Here is a 21,421-nt window from a genome sequence, read left to right as displayed (position 1 = left end):
GAGTACAGGGGCGTTCGATTCCTGCCTCAGTCATCCTCGGAGCGTTTTTCCGTGATATCCATATTTTACTACAGCCAAATGCTGGGATGGTACCTAACTAAAGGTCACGGCCGCTTCCTTCCCTCTCCCTTGTCTATCCTTTCCAATCTTCCAATCCCCCACAAGGCCCCTGTTTATCTTAGCAGGTGAGGCCGCCTGGGCGAGGTACTGACCCTCCTCCCCAGTTGTATCTTTATCCGAAATCTCTTGCTCCAGGACACTACTCTTGAGTCGGTAGATGTACGATCCCTCACTGAGTCCGAGGGAAACCCGAACCTTGGAGGGTGAACGAATTAAGAAAGAAAGGAAGAAAGAAAGAAAGAAAGAAAGAAAGAAAGAAAGAAAGAAAAAGAAGGAAATAGTTAAATGACTGTAAGAAGGTTAATTTAATGCGTGTATCAAATAAAGGAATTGCACCCAGTTTCAGGCGATGTGTAACCAGAGGAAGGAAGTATTATATTATATTCTGTCTTGTTCTGTTTTATTCTATTCCACTCTACTCTATTTTATATTTTATCCTATCCTATCCTATCCTATCCTATCCTATCCTATCCTATCCTAAACTCTGGAATAGCACATTGTAATTTATAACGCAATACTGTACCTTGTTTTCAGGCTGTTGCTCCGCCAGCTTCCTGACGAACGCAATGTTCGAGGATTACAACCCCGTACCAACACTGAACGACACTGACAATTTACTCTGGCCATGCATTCAACGGAAGGATTACAAAGCACTGCACAGAACCATGGTAAATGTGCCTCACAGTTTAATCATTGTACAACTTCACAACTTATTGCACTGTGTTAGTAATTCCTTTCTTCCTCTCTTCGCGATTCACGACTTTCACTTCAAAGTGTGCGGAGCCGACTGATTCCATGAACATGCGAAGACTGTATGTGCTCCTTGTGTGGAAGGTCATGCAATCGATACCACGTGCTCTTCTGTGGGAACGACCGTATGTCGCTCAAGAAATTCTGCTTGAACGAGACTTAACACAGATTACCAGCTGTCTAATTCTAAATTTTATGTTGTTATATTTTACTACTACTATTACTACTAACTACTACTAGTACTACTAAACGTTTTCATTCCTCCCCTGAAGGGGGAGGCGGGCCTCTTAGACGATGACGTCGTCTCTCAGGCCGGGAGATTTGTTACGGTGAAGGAGATGTGCGGTGAAGGTGAGGGGGTGGGCGGCCGTGGCCTATACTGCGAAATGTCCCGGCATTCGCCTTAGTGCAGGAGAATGGAAAACCACGGAAAACCATTCTCAGGACAGCCGACGGGTGGGGCCAGGCGTGAAGTCCAGCCCTGTGCCCCTGTCCCGTCTCCCGAATGCAGAGGCTTAGAGCCACGGTAGAGCCGTGGCCACCTCTCCTCTGCTCGGTTGGCCGGTCAGAGTACAGAGCTGTTCGACCACGGACAAGTCGTGGCCTCTTAACGGACGAAACCCTCTCTGCATCTACCGACGTTGCATCTTTTAATTTATGTGAGTTTGTCTATGGCCATTCGCTGCAATAAACGTAGTAGTAGTAGTAGTAGCGAATTCTCCCAATATTTCAAGACGATAAGCGAATAACTCACTCAGTTCTTCTGCGGGTTTTTATTGTTGTTCCAATAGTCTTTCATTCTTTCCGAGAAGGCTTGTTTACATTCTGCCGACCACTTTGGTCCGTACTGTTTCTATTTTGGTTGCTCTGACGTAACTTCCCAACTGTTCAATTTGTGTCTAAAGATGTCTCTTTCTAGAATGTCTGTTGAACATAGCCTATGTTTTCGTTTTTGAGGTCGTTTCGAAGTTCGTTAAGCCATGTTGTTGAGGTCTTAACTGAGGTTTCGTAATCTATTATCCTTATTGTCAGTCAATTTTCTGGTAATCTAGTGAGATGACCGAAGAATTTCATTCGCCTTGAGATTTTTTTGTTGTTTTGATTGATTATAACTTTCTTGGGTGTATCTTGTTACTAAGATTTTCCTAATAATCTTCTCTCTTCTTTTTTGATTACTTCAAGTTCTTGTTTTCTATTGAGTGCCAATGTTTCACTTGCGTAAAGGACTGTTGGTTTTATGACTGTTCTAATGCCCATTTTTTTTGAAGTCTTGACATGGATTTTTTGTTTTAAAAACAAACCCTAATGCTCTGTTATCTTTTGGAAAGGAGTTTGTTGTGAGATCTTTTCAAGGCGTGTCGGTTCGATAAATTGTCCGAGGTATTTAAAGAAAGGGACCCTGTCAATTGACTCCCACCTTTTCTGCACTTTATTTACGTATATCGAGCTATTTAACTGCAGTCTCCTCATCCTCTGTGCGTGCTGGCCTTTGGTCACAGGGGTTCCGGTTTCGATTCCAGGCAGGATTGGGAATTTGAAAAGTAATTGGTGAATTTCACTGGTACGGGGGCGGGGTGTATGTGTCTTCTTCATCATTACATCCTTATCACGACGCGAAGGTCGCCTACGGGAGTCATATCAAAAGACCTGCATGGGGCGAGCGGAATTTGTCCTCGGTCACTCCCGGGACTACAAGTCATACGCCATTTCGATTTCATTTCATCCTCTGTTAGTATCGCAAGATCATCTACAAAGCGACATGTAGTATGTAGAGGTTATCTTCCGGAAGGCCCAGTCGGATTGGCTTCCAAAACTCACATTTCTTCTTCTTCCTCTTATTATTATTTCCATCTGATGGAAGATTGGAAAGACTGTCCGAGTCTCAGGCGGCCGCGCCGGCCTCTCAACGCTGAGTTCAGTGGTTCAAATCCCACTCGTTCTATGTGAGATTTGTGCTGAACAAAGCGTAGGCGAGACAGGTTTTTCTCCGGGTACTGCAGTTTTTCTCGTCATCTTTCCATGCCTTCAACACTCTCCAATATAATTTCATTTCACCTGTCATTCATTAATCATTGACCGGGCGAGTTGGCCGTGTGCGTAGAGGCGCGCGGCTGTGAGCTTGCATCCGGGAGATAGTAGGTTCGAATCCCACTATCGGCAGCCCTGAAGATGGTTTTCCGTGGTTTCCCATTTTCACACCAGGCAAATGTTGGGGCTGTACCTTAATTAAGGCCACGGCCGCTTCCTTCCAACTCCTCGGCCTTTCCTATCCCATGGTCGCCATAAGACCTTTCTGTGTCGGTGCGACGTAAAGCCCCTAGCAAAAAAAAAAAAAATCATTAATCATTGCGTCAGAGGAGTGCGACAGGTTACGGCAGCCGGCACAATTCCTATCGACGCTAGATGGGGGCTTCATTCATTCCATCCCTGACCCGGTCGAATGACTGAAAACAAGATTTTCAGTTTCATTTCAGTAGATTGGAAAATGCATTGCTCCCTAAATGAGAAGAAAGTCCGGGTGATTCACTTGGCAACAACACGCAAGTTATACTTTGTTAGGCGAAAATTGTTCCCTCATGTTGCCTGTTGCTTTACCGCACATTCGTTCAAGATGCACTACTCTTTTACTCAGAGCATGTTTTTGGAAATTACGAAGTCCATCGCAAACACGCAAAGGGCGTATGAGCAATTCTCCTGAGAGAGACACGATACTGGCTAGGGTAAGGAGGGATAAAGGTTTGCATGAAGGAGCTATACCAGATGAATGGAGAGTTGCTATAGTAGCCCCTGTGAAAAAAGGAAAGGGTGATAGACATAAAGCTGAAAATTACAGGCCAGTCAGTTTTATTTGCATTGCATGTAAGCTTCGGGAAAGCATTCGTTAGCTTATTGCACTGACGCTCAACTTGTAGGTTTACAGCAAGATATATCAGATATCCTGGATTCAGGAGGTCAAATGGACTGTATCGCTATTGACCTGTCTAAGGCATGTGATAGGGTAGATCATGAGAGACTACTGGGAAAAGGAAGTGAAATTGGACTAGACAAAAGAGTGACTGAATGGGTGGCTATATTTCTAGAAAATATAATGCAGAGAATTAGAGTATGAGAAGCTTTATCTGACACTGTAACAATTAAGAAGGGAATTCCTGAAGGCAATATTATTGTTATGTTTTCTTATATATATATAAATGATATGAGTAAAGAAGTGGAATCAGAGATAAACCTTTTGCGGATCATATAATTCTGTATAGAGTAATAAATACGTACTAGATTGTGAGTAACTGCAAAATGATTGAAATAACTTACCAAGCGAGATTTTCAATAAATTTCCACTTTCTTTCTATTCATTTAAGAAAACAACAGATAGGGAATCTGGCACATCGGCGACTGCCCTAAATGTAGATCAGTAGTGATTGACTGATTATATTTTCGACCAGAATGTAATTAATAATGCACTCACATTTCGTTTGCAGTACTGCCAGCATTATTTTACATTGACAATGAAGTAGCCACCTTAAATAACAGCACACATTATTAATAACAGTATTTAAATAAACCCTCATTGTAAAAATCGCACGAAAGAGAGGAGCCGGTCTGTGATCGTAATTGTGCCGCAAGTGGTACAATTCTGATCACACAAAGTACAATTTGGATCACACACATTTTCCATACACAAGTACGTCTTTCCTTTTCTCTCAATGCATTGTTCATTATATTACTCGTTGCAGTGCTGCCATTGGATCTATGGTCGTTTTGTCTCGCAATTCTCACAGTTATAATCCAGATGGCAATATCCACACTGGTTGTCTTTCGAATGCTCTAGTTGAGATTTGAAGATCTGTAGAGCTTGACGTGCCGGTTATCTTTTGATCGGATGTTATATGGATGAAGATATAACCTTTAATTTTTTTTTTGGCGTGGATTCCTTTTCATGTGATGGTAAGAATTTTTTCATAGAGTTGTCGGATAATATAGAGCTTGTAACATTAAAAGCTGAAGTTGAAGCATTTTTCATAAAGGTTGAACTATCTAGTGTTGAATTAGTACCGAATTGCATTCATTACATTCGTCGACAGGATGGTGATTCTTTTGGGGTTGACTGAAGGAGTCTCAGGAATTTTAGACAAGGGTATTGTTTTATCGATAACCAAATGACTTAAGGTCAATGAAGGTGCATAACTTACTGTTTCGTATAAATTTCTTTTCTGACCTTCCGTGTGGCATCTGCAATGAGAAAAATTCAAACATCTATGATCGAAACTGTACCATTCAGTCCGGTACAAAAAGTACCGCATGTGTTTCAACAATGGCTCCATAACCTAGTTAGAGAGAAATACAAGAGGTAGTGCTTAGAGTATTATACTCCCGCCTTGAGGTTCGTAGAGATTTTGCAAGAAAAGGTCTCAGAGCTTAGTTAAGACAGCTTCAAACTTTTAACAATGTGAAACACAATGAACCATCGCTCAGCCTATAATGTAAAATCGGCAGTTTCTTGTAAACTAATAGAAACAGATGTATCACTTTCCACATTCAGGAAGGAGCTGTTTCACTCTTCCCACAACCGGTCACACCACACGTAAGTGATACTAATATTGAAGAATGAAATATAGCGGGTCTTCTAAATTTGATGTGCATTGCACTTATATCGGAATTATACTATTGTACGCTATAGTGAGGAAGTTGGAAACGACTGGGTCCTTGTTGACGAATCTCGTAATTCGCACATCTGGTTTAGAAGGCGTGGCAGAAGATGTTGAGACTCGTTTGCTTCGGTCTCCTGGGAAATTATTACGTCGTTTGTCTCAAGAGGCGGAGTATTCCTATTCCATATGTCAAAGAGCAACCAAGGTGAAGTAAATTGACTGCCATTCACGCGTTGCAGGAGCTGGATAAGGAAAAACAACTCCATTGCTGCACATCGTTCATGGATTTTACTGTACGCTAGCTCCAGTCGTTGACGGCACACTCATATAGAATGTGAAGACTTATCCAACTCCCCAGCTACCTTCCGCCAATATTCAGGGTTGATGTTTTACTCAGGACGCAGCAGTAGTCCATCTATCGAAGATGAGTGACAGCAGAAGAGACAAATCACATCACAACAATGGTCAATGAAATGTTAATGAGTTATAAGCTTTCGATATTGTAGGCCTTCACATTTAGTTTCTTCCTACTCTGGGATATTAGAACATCTCATGTAAAGGCAGTCCTTCCTTATCTCATCACTCTCTCTTGTCTTATTCTTCAGGTGCTCGTTCCTTTACGATTTTTCTCTTTTTTATAATCATCTTCACAATTTTCCTTGTCGATACGGACCGAGGACCAAGCGGTTTTACACCTTAAGACAATCATGACAAAAACCACCACCAGTTAACACTATTAAACAACATTTTCATGTTAACAATGCTTGCCGCTGATATGGACTATGCAACAGAAGTCTAAATTCATTATTGTATTATCTTAGCCGTTACAGTACAACTGTATAAGACATGGAACTTGTATTCTCTATAACTTTTCTTACGGTATGTAATACTTTTCGATAGGACCAATAACATAGGTATTTAAAAAAATTGGCCACTTCCCCTAAACTATCATTTCATCCACGTGAATAAAAATTATTTATAATTAATTAATTATTTTCCCAGATTTTACATAACAATTTTTATTAAATTCTCTTCACCCATTCGCTCGTGGTTCGGCATTGATTAAATGAAATGAAAATCCACAGCCTGTTTCCAGTCGTTCGATCGGGTCAGGAATGGAATAAATTAAGCCCATAACTAGCGGCGAGGATAGGAATTGTGCCGGCTGTCGAAGCCTGTCGCACTACTCTGGGGCAATGATTAATGAATGACAGATGAAATGAAATCATATTGGAGAGTGTTGCTGGAATGAAAGATGGCAGGGAAAACCGGAGTACCCGGAGAAAAACCTGTCCCGCCTCCGCTTTTTCCAGCACAAATCTCACGTGAAGTGATCGGAATTTGAACCACGGAACCCAGCGGTGAGAGGCCGACGCGCTGCCGCCTGAGCCACGGAGGCTCATGGTTCGGCGTTGATATGGACTTGAAAACAAGACTCGAAATTTAAGAATATCTCTGTTATCATAGCAGGTATGATAAAAATGTATCAGACATAAACGATCGGAGGTTTAATTCTATATAACTCAAGTTATAGCACAATAACATAAATTGAGAATTAAATTTTAGGCCTCCTCGTAAACTAGCATTTTACTCAGCGTGAATAAAATTATTTATAATCTAGATTCTAATGCATCATTCATACATACATACATACAGTCAGACAGACAGACAGACAGATAGACAGACATGCCGGAAAACTAAAAAGTGCATTTCCTTGTTAATGTGGACACGACCGTTACAGAAAAACCATTCTTTTTGAATTAGAGCAATGTGCAGACAAAACTTTAGTTTTATAAATATGACACCCAGGAATTGTGCAGTTGGTTTCTGAGGGAAGTATAGGCGGTAAGAACAGTAGGGGTAGATCAAGGCATGAATATGACAAGCAGATTAGAGCAGATTTAGGATGCAGCAGTTACGTGGAAATTGAAAGGTTAACACAAGGATAGGCTTGCATGGAGGGCTCCATCAAACCAGTCTATGGACTAATGACTCAAACAACAACAGGTTACGGAGAATTCTGAACAACACGTGGTTCACTGATCAGGCCTTGTTCCATCTGACTCTGACTGGTTACCTGAATTCTCGAAACACCCGCATTACGGCTACACATAACCCGCACGGTATTCATGAAAAACCCCTGCACCCACAGAAGGTTTGAGTTTGGTGCCCACTCTCGACAAACCAAATAGTGGTCTCATTTTTCTCAGATACGATGTGAACAAGGACATTTTTCTGCAATTTGTCTAGCAAGCAGGGGACAGTCAGTCAGCTCAGAGATATTTTCCGAAATACTTGCCACACGTTAATTTCGTCTCTCGCTCTGATAAGCAGATACTTTGAGGACAGCGTAATCTCTAAAAAAATTTGGCCGCCAAGATCACCGGACTTAATGGCAACAAAATATTTGGATTGATATGTGGATTGATTATTGAAGAAATATGGTGCAGAATGTTCTCGGTTTTTGCGGTATGAACTTGTTGCTTGTTGCTCGTTCCGGTCTCAATCCACATTCAAGAACTACAGCCAATACGTAAGAATGTTCCCATTTAACCATCGGTATACGAGCTGACAAAATCTGTACAGCGGCACTTATTAGTTAACTTCTCACAACTCCTTCAACAAAAATACTGAGACCGTGATCCCACTTCGTAAAATATGAAATTAATGGATTGATTGGACACAACTTTATAATCTATATGCGCCATACTACAGTTTCATTACGACTTTTCAATGAGAGAGGTTTTATGTTGTCCTGAGTGGCCATTGGATTCTAATTTGCTCTCCATTTAAAATCAGGTTGCTTCCAGCCGAATTTCACGAACCTTGATACGGCAACTTTAGCCATAGACTTTCTTATTATTTATTTGGTTAAGGCCTAGTTTGTACAGTTTTATAAGATCATTTTAAGATTGCTGATGTAATAACCATACCAACTCTTATTTCTTCGCAAACATTTTAAATAATTTTTAATTGTCAATTGTCATTTAAGAACTCATGATTGCACATATTGTATAATATTCATCCTAATTTTATTCTCATTTTATATACTTTTTCTTATATCGACAATCAGGATCCTGATTTTTACCTTTAGCATGAGTGTAAAAAGGCTGATGATGCCCTTTTAAAGGGCGAAACATGTCCCTTTAGACCTTAGTTTAATAGGATGTAAGTCCTAACTTTGCAAATATTATTTGTATTGAATAGGTTGACTAATAAAATTTTAATAATCTTAAATTAATCCATCAATTGTTCTAGGAACATCATCGTGGACGTCCAACATATTATCGAAATCATTAAAAACACCAACAGGACTTCAGGGTGACATCTCAATTCCTCAGCTAACATATTTGACAATTGTTTCTTTAGAGACGTCCATCCAAGCAGCATGGTTCCAATAAATAGCGTCCAGGACCGTCACACTCTGTGTAAATTCGATTGCATTGTTACACTTATCAGCCAAATCACAAGGAAACTCTCTGTCCTAATATGATTGTTTTAAATGCTCTTGGGCAGGCAACATTTCCAGTGACAATGTTAAAATTGCCTGCACAAAACCATTACTAAACTAGTGTGATAATAAATTTGGAAATCATCAGCATAAAGATGATACTTGCAGTGCTTAATTGATCTGGTAATATCATTTCGATATAAAGTGAACAGCAGAGGGCCCAGGACTGACCCTTGCGAGACACCAATATTTTACTAAACACAAAACAAAATAGTTTTGAACCCCTCCAAACTGTCATTTCACTGCTGTCCAATGTACAGAGGATTTTTAACATGTGAATGTATAGGGAATTGAACGGTGCGTTCAGTATGTGTCCAATTAAAAGGGGTTTCCAGGATATATGGGGGTCCAAAGTGAGGGATTTCACTGTATTAATGCAATGACTGTAAGTCCGACTCGTTGGCTGAATGGTCAGCGTACTGGCCTTCGGTTCAGAGGGTCCCGGGTTCGATTCCCGGCCGGGTCGGGGATTTTAATCGCTTATGATTAATTCTTCTGGCTCGGGGACTGGGTGTATATGTCCGTCCCAACACTCTCCTCATCACATTCAGACAACACACTACACTACCAACCACCACAGAAACACGCAATAGTGCTTACATCCCTCCATAGAGGGTTGGCGTCAGGAAGGGCATCCGGCCGTAAAAACAGGGCCAAATCCACATGTGCGACGCAGTTCGCACCCGCGACCCCACAGGTGTGGGAAAAAGCGGCAGGAAAAGAAGAAGAAGAAGAATGCAATGACTGTAACATCCACCACCACATTTTGTGAAATATCACGAAAAAATATTATTAGTCATGATGATTATGTCATTTTGTGATTGTTTACTTTTCATGTATGACTAAGCCATTTAAAAATATATTATGTGCCTCTACATTAATGTATAATGGGGTATATTTATGAGCGTGCAAGAACCTAAATTGTGGGGCAAGTCAGCGTTTCGCAAACCTGATCCTCAAAGGATGATCATCAGGGGATGAGCCCAACCTACATTTGTGACTAGAAGAAAGAAATAAAAGCCTAAAAGTTTACTGAAGTTAATATTCAGAAAATACCTAGTCGCAGTAAAAGAAACGTGATGAGGATAGCGAGACTAAATCACTGGAACATTCTTCTCAAGACCAGGAAAAATTGAGTTTCATTTAACCCAAAACCTCTTTGTAAACCTCGTTTATGGTATTGTTTTTGGGACTAACATGACCAGGATACCGGCAGGCCCAACTCTGGAACACGCGACATAGAGCTGAACACGTGAGAAACAGTCTTCTCTCAACTGGAAAACAAACAATATATATGTTTCTTTATTTTAATTTGTGAAATTCAGTATTTAAGTTCAAAGTTAAAAGCGGAAGAAACTAACCTGCAAATTATCTTTATGAACTAAAGGGGACGGAATATTTACAGGGGCCATTTTTGGTTTGTACAGAATCAGAGGTAAACTATGGCACATAAAAAATCTGAGCAATGAAATGTAAGGTAAATTGTGATATACAATAGAAAAATACTTTTCATGGGCTCGAGGTGTGACGGGTGCATTCAATAAATTTCCCCAGGCAACGCGAGGTACTACTGGGCTGTCGTATCGCTCACAAAAACAATAGTAAAAATTAAATCCGGACGTAAAAAGTTGTAAAACTAAAGTGCGCTTAAGAAAGAACAGTTAAATAACAAATCCAAGCACATATACATCATACGGCAATTTTTTATCATTAAAAGTTAGGCCTATGCCATGACGTATCGCTGCACACCACAACAAAAATATCCTCAGTAACAACTTCTGTACAGTACGAAATTAATAGAACACACGCAAATACTATGCAATATATATAACCAACTCTCACTCAACAGAAGGCAAGTACGCATTGATTTAAAACCTGAAAATACACACGCAACAAATAAATACTGTAGATGACTATGGTACAGTAGTGAGCTGCCGGCTATTCAAAGATGAGGGACTACACGATGCTTGTAACAAAGCAACACAGAAGAAGGAATATCAAGAAGACAACGAAGCGATGGCTGTTCCTGCAATTGTACTTCATCCCTACAAATATATTTATGAAAAAGGAAATGCTATGTAGTTATTATAATAACTCACGGTCAAAAATTCATCATCCTTTTTTTATCTATCTTTCATAATATATTACAAAATACGGTATAATATCCCTTAATTACGAGGAATTATGGGTGTCTCAGAGGAGGTGTGTTCACTCCTTGTAGGTCCGTAAGAGCAATAGGCCCTACCGTACTGTTTTCTTAACGTAGAATGAGCTAGAGGAATTACAAGAATCATGAAGAAGGGAATTTATACGAACCCTTTTACTTTATCACCTAATTATTTCCTTTAATTTCCTTCATTATAAAAACATACTTAGTAGAAATACGCACGAAATGTCGCCCATCGCAGCTAACCGATTCGTACAGTGCCACCGCAGGTAGTGGAGAGCTAGAGGTGTACAAACTCCGCATTTAACTTGCCCATGCTTGCCTGGAGAGTAGGCAAGCAAGCTAGCTGCACGTAAACAACAGTACAAGCAGGCTGCTGCACTCCTGGCCAGGTCAAGCTCAGCCCAACTTGGGCAGGCCACAGGTAAGCTTGCTTGCTTGCTTTCTTCTTCCTGCTGCGTTAATCGATGTTTGTTCGTTCATTGTGGTGACATGAGACTCGCGTGAATGCAGACAGGAAGGGTTTGTTACGTGCCAGAATTGATATAGGATTTGTCAACACAATAATATTATTATATATGGTTATTTAGCATTATGTTAATCATTACAAAGATATGTTTAAATTTATTTCGTAATTCAGACGTCTTATGTAACTAATTAACAAATAATATTTCTCCCTGTCAAAAATAGTTACTTAATAAAACGTAGGTTCTCTGAACAAAATGTTTGAATATTTAAATAAACATAATGACAGTTGATGGAAATATGACAATAAATATAATATAGTCTATTATTTATTATTCGAGAAAATTAGAAGCAAAGATATGCATAATGTAGGTAGGGCCTACAAGTCATAAATGTAAGTATTAATTTTAGAGGTAACTTTTTGAAATACATTTAAGGAACCCCTTCCCTACAAAACCAAAAGAAATAATTATAAACCTAATCAGTTCAGAAGTGTAATTTTACCGCTTACTCTCTTAGTTTGTGGTCGCCTCATACTGTGCATACTGGATACCAATATTTAATGCATGGACACATTATCGTTTGTGTACATTACTATGAGGTCATTAAGTCTTTGCGCATCAAGAATTGAACGATGTTCGCTGATTAAATTTCCCGAGAAGCTCAAGACCCACTCGATGGAGGCACTCGTAGCGGGTATGTTAAAAACTGTTTTCGCTGTGCGAATTATTTTTCCACCACCGCAGTATATTTTCGTCACTAATAAACCCTTCTTGCAAGTACCTACTGACCTCATCATGTATCATTGGCTAATTTTCTGACCAATCGTCAAATTTCGCTTCCTTACGTTACACTGAATTTTCTTCATTTGAAGAAGATGGGACTTCTTGTCTTGTCTATTTTGATTGGGTAGCTGCTCTGAAAATATGCCCAAGTTCTTGATATTTTATGCTTATGTTAGAATATTAAAATATCTAATTTTCATAGGTATAATAATAATAATAATAATAATAATAATAATAATAATAATAATAATAATAATAATAATAATAATAATAATAATAATAATAATAAATTATTATTAATAATAATTATTAATTATAATTATTAAATAACCACAGAATCTTACCTTCAGCACACATTTGCTGAACTGCCTCAAAAACAAACGATTTGTTCTCCTGCATTTAGTTTCTTTAATGTGCGATATTTAGGCACCAAAAATGTTGCAATTTTGTGTAACATAGTGACTTCCAATTTCTGCTCCAGGAAGACACCACCGGTTTGTTTCAAACGCTTCAAGTACTGGAAATCCATTTAGTATGAAAGCATGTTTACATTTAAATACCGAGCTCGATAGCTGCAGCCGCTTAAGTGCGGCCAGTATCCAGTAATTGGGAGATAGTGGATTCGAGCCCCACTGTCGGCAGCCCTGAAGATGGTTTTCCGTGGTTTCCCACTTTCACACCAGGCAAATGCTGGGACTATGCCTTAATTAAGGCCACGGCTGCTTCCTTCCAATTCCCAGGCCTTTCCTATCCCGGCCCATATCTGTGTCGGTGCGACGTAAAGCAAATAGAAAAAAAACACATTTAAATATCAGGAGACTCGCATTAAAATTTGAAAATGAAATATTACCTGTTCATCGTCATCCTGTAGAGTACAATGGGCTTTTAAGGCATAAAACACGGAAGTACCAGTTGCAAAGTCGGCTCCTCATCACCCTCAAGATCAATTGTGGCTTCCTTAAATGGCTTAAGAAATGTTATAAGCAGGCCAGTAATATCCTGATCATAACCGAGCAGTTTATCAGAGGCACCCTCCTCTAAAACAGTTCTCACAGCATCTATCTGGGAGTGAACTGATTGCATCATGTCAAAATAACTTTCCACTGAGTAGAAACATACGGTTTCGAAGATGATTGTAACCTTACACATAGGCCTCTTCTCTTAAAGTACAAAACCAGATATTTCACTGAATGGATTAGGCTTGTTTCACACCTACCCGGCTGCCGGGTAACCGGTGCCGGGTACACGGTTGTCAGGACAAGAAGTGTACGAGACGTTTCACACTTGCCCGGTAAAAGTGGTTGCCGTATAAACGGCACCCGGCTGCCGTGCTATTGTAGTAGGAAGCCGGCAGCCCCCACTGTACGGGCCGGCTGCCGGGTGAAAAAAACCAGATTGGGAGGGTAGTGGGAGCTGTGAGTCAGTGGAAGTTTACACATCTAGCCAGCACGGCAGTGTCTAGTCTTCTCGAGTGTTGTGTTTCCTTGTTTTTACGCTCTAGTGTATTACGTATTTGTTCTTATGGCGGAAATTGACACAGAAAGTTTCCACACTCATCCTAAAATAGTTGAAAAATTTGTCGCTGTCATTTCTTAGGTCTTCAAAAAGTATAAAGAATGCCCCAACCTCGTCTCTTCTCATATTGACTGGATGCACCCATAGCAGTCTTTTTTCTCCTTTTCTTATACGCCTATACAAGACTATAAACGCTAGTAATTTATTGCGATCCATTCCAACCCGCGATGTGTACACAACTGCTGCAGTGTGCTTGCCGGGTATATGTGAAAAGGATTCCCATTCTTGCCGGAGCCGGCTACCGGTTACCCGGCAGCCGGGTAGGTGTGAAACAAGCCTAACAGCTAACACATTAGGAACACTTTCTTTCAAAAAGGGTTCGCTCAGAACAAGCTTCAAGACCGTATTAATAATATGAGCCATGGATGTAAGATGATTGTATATGCTGAGGGCCTTAACAATATTGCTTCCCTGGTCTGTTACAAACGTAATTTTGCAAATATCTTCATGAGAAAGGCCATGTCCTTTCAAACGATCTTCCAATTCACTGCGAATATTTTCACCAGTTTTTTGGACAGTCAGGGACGGCCGAACAGATTAATACATTCTTACTGAGAGACCAATTTGCATTTATATAGTGCATTGTGACAGACAAATAGTGCACCCCCCTTGTAATTATCTGTCCACAGGTCAGCGGTACTCGCACAGATGCCAGATTTAATAGCATGTACTATATCGGGAAGCGTTTTACTGCGCACTTTGTCCGCGGAGGTTTATACCTTCCTAGCAAATGTGACTCGAGAGGGTATAACATTTTTAATATCGAGCGAGCCATACTTTTTGACCATTTCTATCAGCGTTCGCCCTAAATTTAAAAATCCTTCACCCTCAATAGTTGTAAACGGTCTCAAGTCCTTGGCGCACATTTCCACGCACTTGTCAGTCACCAAGTCCTTGTCCTCTTTCAAAATATTTTTAAACTGTGGAAAATTTGGGTCAAATATGCAGACATGTCGCAACATACTTGAGGTCCTTGAATGGGTATTGAGTAGCTTTTTGCAAAAATTGCATTGCGAGTAACCTACTGGCTTATTTGATACCTGTTCATAAACACATGATAATTTTTCCCATGCTAGATTTGAGCCCTGTTTTATTGCTAGAATAAATTCACCACTTTTTAATTTTTCTTCGACTTCCTTTACGGTTGATTTGTTCATTTTCCCGCTGGTTGCACCTCTAACTACAAGAGATCTGCACTCGACGCAATACATATAACGGCACATCCACGTCGCATCGATAGCGAACTTCACGTTCACTCTTGTCAAGTCCGGCAGTCCGAACGGGTCCCAGGCAACCTGTCAGGCATAGGGAAACCCAGGTTTTGGTTTGCTGTGACTAGCGCGCTCAGTATGCGTGCACTCTTGCTTCGCTGACGTTCAAGCTAAGCTGCTTCGCTTGTTGCAGAGCTGCTTGGGGCAGGCAAGCCTGAAGTACAATTTGTACACCTTTAGTGGAGACTCGCGTAGCAGCATGTAGCAGGTGCTGTGAGCAAGGATAAAAGGGGAATACGCAAGTTCATGGTCATTGAGGTATGCTCATATACTCTACGTAGAATACGTGCCACTTCGAAAGACATTGCTTGCCAGCGGAATGGCCATGAAAATGAGTGGAGTAGTGCTCGAATAATGTCGAAACTGTCGGGTTACAAGTCGTCTTTAATCAAAAAGTGGTTACAAGAGTTTCCCCATTTCACGTCGGATGGTAAAATTATATTCTGTGTCGCTTGCAGCAAAGAGGTGAGTGACTTTTTCCCCCGCTAACGAGTTATTATCAATTTAGCAAAATACACGTGATATTTTAATTGATGCCTATTAAAATACCTAAAAATGAAGCTGCCTAGAAATATTTTAGAACCTATTTGAGAGTCTGTGTTAGGTGCTAAAATAACATTTTTAGTACCAAAAAATCCGAGTCTAGTAATTACTACTGCATGTTTCTATGGTGTTTGGAAGTGTGGTGTGTTGTCTGAATATGAAGAGAAACAAGTTGGAACAAACATAAATACCAGTCCATGAGCCAGAAGAACTAATTAGACGCGACTTAAATGCCCGATCCGGCCAGACATCAAATTCGCGATGTTTTGAACGACGTCCTCAACGAGATTGTAAATTGTTTTCTGGTGTGTCGTAATTTCAAGATGGTTTTCAGATTAAGTATCTGTTCTGCACAGGATCTGTGGGGCCTGAAGCCCGCTTGGCATTCGCCTATGAGTGGTTCTAGTTGTCCCTGTGTTTTCTGAGGAGGGTTGCAGAGAGGATTTTGTATGCGACTTGCACCAGGGGAATTACCCTGTAATTGTTCACATCTGTTCGGTCACCTTTTTTGTGAAGTGGAACGAGGAGTACGTTTGTCCAATTTTCAGGTAGTGTTTCCATTGTCTAAATTCCTTGTATGATTTGTGTGAGTACTTGGAGTGAATTCTTTCCTAGATGTTTAAGAGGCTCGGCTACGATTCATCTTCTTCTTCTTCTTTTCTTTATCTGTTTACCCCCCAGGGTCGGTCTTCCCCTCGGACTCAGTGAGAGATTCCACCTCTACCGCCTCAAGGGCAGTATCCTGGAGCTTCAGACTCTGGGTCGGTGTATACATCTGGGGAGGATGACCAATACCTCGCCCAGGTGGCCTCACCTGCTATGCAGAACAGGGGCCTTGCGGGGGGATGTGAAGATTGGAAGTGATAGACAAGGAAGAGGGAAGGAAGCGGCCGTGGCCTTAAGTTAGGTACCATCCCGGCATTTGCATAGAGGAGAAGTGGGAAACCACGGAAAACCACTTCCAGGATAGCTGATATGAGAATCAAACCCACCTCTACTCAGTTGACCTCCCGAGGCTGAGTGGTCTCCGTTCCAGCCCTCGTACCACTTATCAAATTACGTGGCAGAGCAGGAAAGCTAACCCGGGCCTACGGGGTGGCAACTAATCACACTAACCACTACACCACAGAGGCGCACTCATTATTATTATTATTATTATTATTATTATTATTATTATTATTATTATTATTATTATTATTATTACATAACCTCCAAGAAAAGCACTATAATTAGCACTATAACCTTTTTCAGAGTGCAATAAGTGAGTATCACAACTGCTACCAGAAAGGGTTGGTAATACTCGAAGCAACTCTGAGAGCGATCAATGGAAATTCACTTCCAGAATTCTTCTCAGCCTTGTGCAGGTAAGTTCATTTAATTACTGTTAGATATAAGTGCAAATTTCTATAGTAAAATCACATCTTGTTCATGTTTGAGCGTGCGTTTGTGTTTCACCCTTTTCAATACTTAAGGCATGAAACGAGCTTCGTAGAATTTCATCGGCGCTCTCCTTTACTTACGAAATAGGTCCTATATTCTCACGGTTGCAGTGCGTCTGACGTCAGCTTCGTGGGTGCAAGAAGGGTCCTAACTACTGATAATTCTACCAAATAAAACGGACTGATCTCATATTTTGTATATTATTTATTCACAAAATTAAGGCATACCAGAGTACCTGATTTCACGAAATGAATACACTACTACCTCAGTTCATTGTAAACACCACAACAACAACAACAAAAATTCTATTTGTTTTACGTCGCACCGACACAGATAGGTCTTATTGCGACGATGGGAGAGGAAATGCCTATAAATGGGAAGGAAGCGGCCGTGGCCTTAATTCAGGTACAGTCCCAGCATTTGCCTGGTGTGAAAATGGGAAACCACGGGAAACCATCTTCAGGGCTGTCGACAGTGGGGTTCGAAGAACCCACTATATCCCGAATACTGTATAATGGCCGCAATTAAGCAACTGCAGCTATCAAGCTCGGTGACAATAAATATAAAACGTAAATTTTCTTAATCCATTATTTATGAAAATACAAAAAAAACTGCAGATAAGATTAATTTTCTAATTAGCTTAACTTATAAAAGTGTGTCAGTTTACACACAAACATTTATATTTGCTCCTTAACAATATGAAATGTGAACTTTCTCATTCTCATATTCAAACACAATTTATCTTTTGCCAATCCTCTGTTAAGTATGCATGGCATTTATTTTTCAAATTAATAGTCTAACTATTCATGATTTGAACGGGCAGCGAACTAGTGTCTACGCTTCCACATGACACAACCACTCGCCATTACAGTCCAAGGCTGCTCACAATACACGCTAAAACAGTGACAGAAATTATTACCTGAACGTGAGTCGGATCCTCAAGTTTAACAACAATATTACCACAATTCCCGAAGAGAAACAATGAACAAATTATCACCAGCTGAGATGGAAATTAGGATCCACAAAATGTAAATACATGCTGTAGCAATCCTCCACAATATTAGTGGAGGCTCACTATAGGCATCATACTGTATTTTACACCAAAAAGAATGAATTTGGCCACTGGATGTATTTTATCTGATTTACATAGTTGTCACTTGATTACATTATTTAGAGACCTGTTACTGTCATTATCAACCTATTGATCTACGTGATATTTCCCATTTGAAAATATACCATTAAATCTGTTTTCTTTTTTTGTATTAAGAGCGTTACACATTCAGTAGCCTTGTTATTCATCTCTCCATCCAGTAGTCACCTTCCATGTCTTTATTGTCGTAGTTGTATATGATAAACAAATATGCCTGTCAAACTACGCTCCTCAATATCTCAGCTGTCAATCCTAACGCTAAAGTTTAATTGAAATATACTGTACATGCCCTCCTCGGCTCAACTCCCAACTACAAGCCGCTCACAGGCTTGGTATGGAGCATGACAAAAATGTAAGCTCAAAATTCCACGAAACAAATATATCTCAGCCGTAAAAAGAAAACAATCTAATTATCATGGATATAACTCGCTCAAAGACCTCCAAAGCCTGGAAAAGAAAACTTCGAAAATACTCTTCAGCGGTGTTAATTTGCGCCGAGTTCTGCACCTCTTCTCTCAAAATATAGGGATTCAATTGGCTAATATTTCTTTCATAAATGCGCCTGTATGACTAAGTAATTTTTTTTCACTTGGGCATGAGTTTATAACCAAGGAATACCAAAGCTTTATTCTTGATTTTGAACTCGCTCAACTTTATAATTTATTTTAAACTGATACCTGTGACTGGGCTCTGTCTCTCATTATTAACGCCATTTTTTAATGTTTCGTACAAACCAAAAATTGTGTTTACAATTGAAAAGCAATATCACTGTGCTCTGATCATTTAATTATAACAATTTGCGCAAAAATACGTCATTCCCTTTACGGCCCTTTCTATTACTGGCCAATTACAAATAACATAGGCTTTATTCATGATTAAATTATTTATTCTCCCTACAACCGGAGATACTTTACATTCATAGGCTATCCATCCTCCTAATACACTGACTGACAGAGCAAATGCAACACCAAGAAGGAGTGGTCAGAACTTCATGCCAATTGCAGGGTAGACTGACGTCCCTGAGGTATGCTCATGATGTGAAATGCGCCGCTGTGCTGCGCACGTAGCGAACGATAAATGGGACACGGCGTTGGCGAATGGCCCACTTCGTACCGTGATTTCTCAGCCGACAGTCATTGTAGAACGTGTTGTCGTGTGCCACAGGACACGTGTATAGCTAAGAATGCCAGGCCGCCGTCAACGGAGGCATTTCCAGCAGACAGACGACTTTACGAGGGGTATGGTGATCGGGCTGAGAAGGGCAGGTTGGTCGCTTCGTCAAATCGCAGCCGATACCCATAGGGATGTGTCCACGGTGCAGCGCCTGTGGCGAAGATGGTTGGCGCAGGGACATGTGGCACGTGCGAGGGGTCCAGGCGCAGCCCGAGTGACGTCAGCACGCGAGGATCGGCGCATCCGCCGCCAAGCGGTGGCAGCCCCGCACGCCACGTCAACCGCCATTCTTCAGCATGTGCAAGACACTCTGGCTGTTCCAATATCGACCAGAACAATTTCCCGTCGATTGGTTGAAGGAGGCCTGCACTCCCGGCGTCCGCTCAGAAGACTACCATTGACTCCACAGCATAGACGTGCACGCCTGGCATGGTGCCGGGCTAGAGCGACTTGGATGAGGGAATGGCGGAACGTCGTGTTCTCCGATGAGTCACGCTTCTGTTCTGTCAGTGATAGTCACCGCAGACGAGTGTGGCGTCGGCGTGCAGAAAGGTCAAATCCGGCAGTAACTGTGGAGCGCCCTACCGCTAGACAACGCGGCATCATGGTTTGGGGCGCTATTGCGTATGATTCCACGTCACCTCTAGTGCGTATTCAAGGCACGTTAAATGCCCACCGCTACGTGCAGCCTGTGCTGCGGCCGGTGGCACTCCCGTACCTTCAGGGGCTGCCCAATGCTCTGTTTCAGCAGGATAATGCCCGCCCACACACTGCTCGCATCTCCCAACAGGCTCTACGAGGTGTACAGATGCTTCCGTGGCCAGCGTACTCTCCGGATCTCTCACCAATCGAACACGTGTGGGATCTCATTGGACGCCGTTTGCAAACTCTGCCCCAGCCTCGTACGGACGACCAACTGTGGCAAATGGTTGACAGAGAATGGAGAACCATCCCTCAGGACACCATCCGCACTCTTATTGACTCTGTACCTCGACGTGTTTCTGCGTGCATCGCCGCTCGCGGTGGTCCTACATCCTACTGAGTCGATGCCGTGCGCATTGTGTAACCTGCATATCGGTTTGAAATAAACATCAATTATTCGTCCGTGCCGTCTGTGTTTTTCCCCAACTTTCATCCCTTTCGAACCACTCCTTCTTGGTGTTGCATTTGCTCTGTCAGTCAGTGTATTTCGCACTTAAGTTCATTCCCCAACTTACAGTGGAGGCATCAATTCGTCGCATAATACTTCGCTTACCAGTGGAAAACAATGGGCTCACATCAAAAGTTACCATTATAACTTATATATATATATTTCTCAATCTTCATTTTCATTATAGATAGGGGACAAGAAATTATCTATCATTTTTGCTTCCCTTCTCAGTATTTCATTCTTCCTGCGCACCCCATTCTCGAATTACGATGTCTCGCATCCTTTCTGTATTTCACTCTTATTATTATTATTATTAGTAGTAGTAGTTTTAGTAGTAGTAATGTGAACATAGCCATAGGACATCCAGTTTTACGTAGAATGTAAAGCTAATCACAGGTACGTGCCTTTTTATTTCAAAAATTCCCGGGGCTATGATCATGTTGTTTTTGTTTCGAACTCGAACAAATGCTTCGGGTAACTTCAATTTAACACTTTCCTTCACAGGATATCCAGATCTGTTGAAGCGAAATGTACGGATGTGTTCTTGATCAATATCCGGCCATGTCTTAAAGGAATTGACATAGACGCCCTACAACTCTACAAGGATACCTCGTTGGCCATTCATAGATACCTCTGCTCCAACCGAGGCCGCTACATTGCAGGTAGGTGACTTAT

The 21,421-nt window shown here is 41.1% G+C and overlaps 1 protein-coding gene across 3 annotated transcripts in view; it reads left to right on the top strand.

Moving 5' to 3' along the window:
- Nucleotides 1–21,421, top strand: part of LOC136874697 (uncharacterized) — a 55,313-nt gene that overhangs the window by 9,931 nt on the left and 23,961 nt on the right. Inside the window, exons 2-4 of one of the 3 annotated variants that reach the window (XM_068227746.1) lie at nucleotides 655–788; nucleotides 17,085–17,197; nucleotides 21,251–21,408. In XM_068227746.1, coding sequence (XP_068083847.1) covers nucleotides 655–788; nucleotides 17,085–17,197; nucleotides 21,251–21,408 — 405 coding nt within the window. Of the gene's footprint in view, nucleotides 1–654; nucleotides 789–15,628; nucleotides 15,756–17,084; nucleotides 17,198–21,250; nucleotides 21,409–21,421 lie in introns of those variants that run through there. The other 2 variants (XM_068227747.1, XM_068227748.1) reach the window with 2 other exon arrangements.

The sequence above is a fragment of the Anabrus simplex genome, chromosome 5 (genome assembly GCF_040414725.1).
Source record: "Anabrus simplex isolate iqAnaSimp1 chromosome 5, ASM4041472v1, whole genome shotgun sequence".
NCBI classification, from domain to species: Eukaryota; Metazoa; Arthropoda; class Insecta; order Orthoptera; family Tettigoniidae; genus Anabrus; species Anabrus simplex.
This window is presented reverse-complemented; position numbering and strand designations above follow the sequence as displayed.